The 2,500-nt window shown below is 45.4% G+C and overlaps 1 protein-coding gene across 1 annotated transcript in view; it reads left to right on the top strand.

Moving 5' to 3' along the window:
- pacs1 (phosphofurin acidic cluster sorting protein 1) overlaps nucleotides 1-2,500 on the top strand; it is a gene marked incomplete at both ends in the record, with an annotated part of 57,346 nt that overhangs the window by 39,894 nt on the left and 14,952 nt on the right. Inside the window, one exon of the mRNA XM_080859858.1 lies at nucleotides 450-509. Coding sequence (XP_080715984.1) covers nucleotides 450-509 — 60 coding nt within the window. The remainder of the gene's footprint in view (nucleotides 1-449; nucleotides 510-2,500) is intronic.

The following is a 2,500-nucleotide window of genomic DNA, read 5'->3' as shown; positions in this document are numbered from 1 at the left end:
CAAACAAGCACTCATATACACACACACACACACGCAAACAAGCACACGCACACAAACAAGCACACATAAACACACACACACACACCCATGCATGCACGCACACACAAACACACACACACATACTCAAACACACACACTCAAACACACACACACACACCCCCATGCATGCACGCACACACATACACACACACACATACTCAAACACACACACACACACACACACATACTCAAACACACTCACACACACACACACACACACACACACACACTCACACCCTTTCACTTTCAGGAAATAACAGTAAAACTCTCTGACCTCTATTTCTCTGTTGTACCCTCTGTCTTTGTTTTTGTCTGTCTTTCTTTCTCTCTCACTCTCATCCTTTCTGTCCCTTCTTTGTTCTGTTCATCTCTTCCACTCACTGACTCCACCCCTCCCTCTGTGTCTGCAGCAACCCAACATCAAGCAGAAGTTTGTGGCCTTGTTGAAGAGGTTCAAGGTCTCGGACGAGGTGAGGGTTTTCCCCTTATCTATAATGGGCCTCTACTCTTCTCCCTCTCTATCTCTCTCTCCCCCTTTCAACATCTCTCTTTCCTTCTCACTCTGTATCTCTCGCTCTCTCTCTCTCTCTCTTACTCTGTATCTCTCCATTTCACTGCCTTACTTTCTGTTTCTGTCTTTATTCTGCAAGGAAAGCAGAATCTCAACACACCTCAAGTATATGACTATATTGTGTGTGTGTGTGTGTGTGTGTGTGTGTGTGTGTGTGTGTGTGTGTGTGTGTGTGTGTGTGTGTGTGCATGTCTAGTGTTGCATGACAATGACATTGCTGGTGTCATGTCCAGATGGCTTGCTGTTTGCTGCAAACACAGAATGAATATTGATAGTCAACTTGAAGGCTGTGTGTGTGTTTATGTGTGTATGTGTGTGTGTGTGTGTGTGTGTGTGTGTGTACAAGTGAGGCACTAAATAAATGGTTATATATATGCTATATACATTGTATGCCATAGGCTGAGTTACTAATTTGTGAGTTGTTATGTGCAGCCAGGGTGCGATTTGCCGGGGGGGATGGGGGGGGATTTACCCCCCCTCTGGTTTTTACATCCCCACCTCAGCTGGATGAATTTCATACATAGGGGGGATAACCCTCAATTATTAAAACAACTATGAAAAAACAGACAGGTTGTGACAGCGTTTTCTTACACTTGCTTACATCGCTGGCACTAACGTTCACCTTACCCGAACTGTCGGCATTCATATTTGTTCACTGAATTAGCAGTTCTGTCCAAAACAGTTGCATTTCAGTTTCAAAGTTTCAGTTTCGGTTTCAGTATTTCAACGTGAATGAGAGGGAGCACAAGAATTGAGCGTCTAGCAGCGATTATCATATCATGATAGACATATATGATGCATGTATATGAAGAGAATTAGGCCTATGTATTCATCCCCCCCTCTGGTTTTTGGACAAATCGCACCCTGTGTGCAGCCATCAAAAGCAGTAATTTGTAAATAACCCCTTCTCCCTAGTAACCTTAGTTAGCAACCAGTGTTCAGTTAGAACCCAGTGTGCCGTTAGAACCCAGTGTGCCGTTAGAACCCAGTGTGCCGTTAGAACCCAGTGTTCAGTTAGCACCTTGCTCTAGCAGTGGAGGCACAGGGGGGTGTGTGTGTGTGTGTGTGTGTGTGTGTGTGTGTGATGTGTTGAGCTTCAGATGTTCTCACAACTCGTGCATCCTCTCCAGTGATCCTTCATCACTGCTTGGTCCTGAGTCCCTACAGCAGACTATCAGCTCCAGCCTCTATGCTCTGTCTATCAACAAATAACCTATAGTGAACCTTTAGTGAACCTATAGTGAACCTTACACACAGGGGAAATAGGCTTTATGCCACAGGCCTTGGTATCGAAGGTGTGTGTGTTTGTGAGTGAGTGAGAGAGTGTGTGAGAGAGTGTGTTTGTGTGTGTGTGTTTGTGTGTGTGTGTGTGTGTGTGTGTGTGTGTGTGTGTGTGTGTGTGTGTGTGTGTGTGTGTGTGTGTGTGTGTGTGTGTGTGTGTGTGTGTGTGTGTGACAGAGTGTGTGTGTGTGTGCCCGTGTGGCCGTGTTCATATATGAATTCTGTAGTCCAAAGGTTAAAGCACATAAGCTGACAGTGCAAATAAATAACTGAAGCGGTGTTCTCATATACACAAATGTACTGTGCAGCAAGCGAGTGTGTGTGTGTGTGTGTGTGTGTGTGTTAATACATGTGCATTTACGTCTGTGTGTGTCCGTGCATGCGTGTTTGTGTGTGGGTGCATGTGCGGGGGCGTATGCGTGTCTGCTTTTGTGTGCTTGCATGTGAGTCAGAGTGTGTATATTCCCATGTGTTGTGTGTGTGTGTGTGTGTGTGTGTGTGTGTGTGTGTGTGTGTGTGTGTGTGTGTGTGTGTGTGCCTGTCTCTACCTTCATGCATGTGAATGTATTTGCTATGCCTCAGCACACTCCTATATCCTCTCCACTTATT

This window comes from Sprattus sprattus, assembly GCF_963457725.1.
Source record: "Sprattus sprattus genome assembly, chromosome: 21".
In the NCBI taxonomy this organism is placed as follows: Eukaryota; Metazoa; Chordata; class Actinopteri; order Clupeiformes; family Clupeidae; genus Sprattus; species Sprattus sprattus.
The sequence above is the reverse complement of the archived record's forward strand: the minus strand, read 5'-3'. Positions and strand labels throughout refer to the sequence as shown.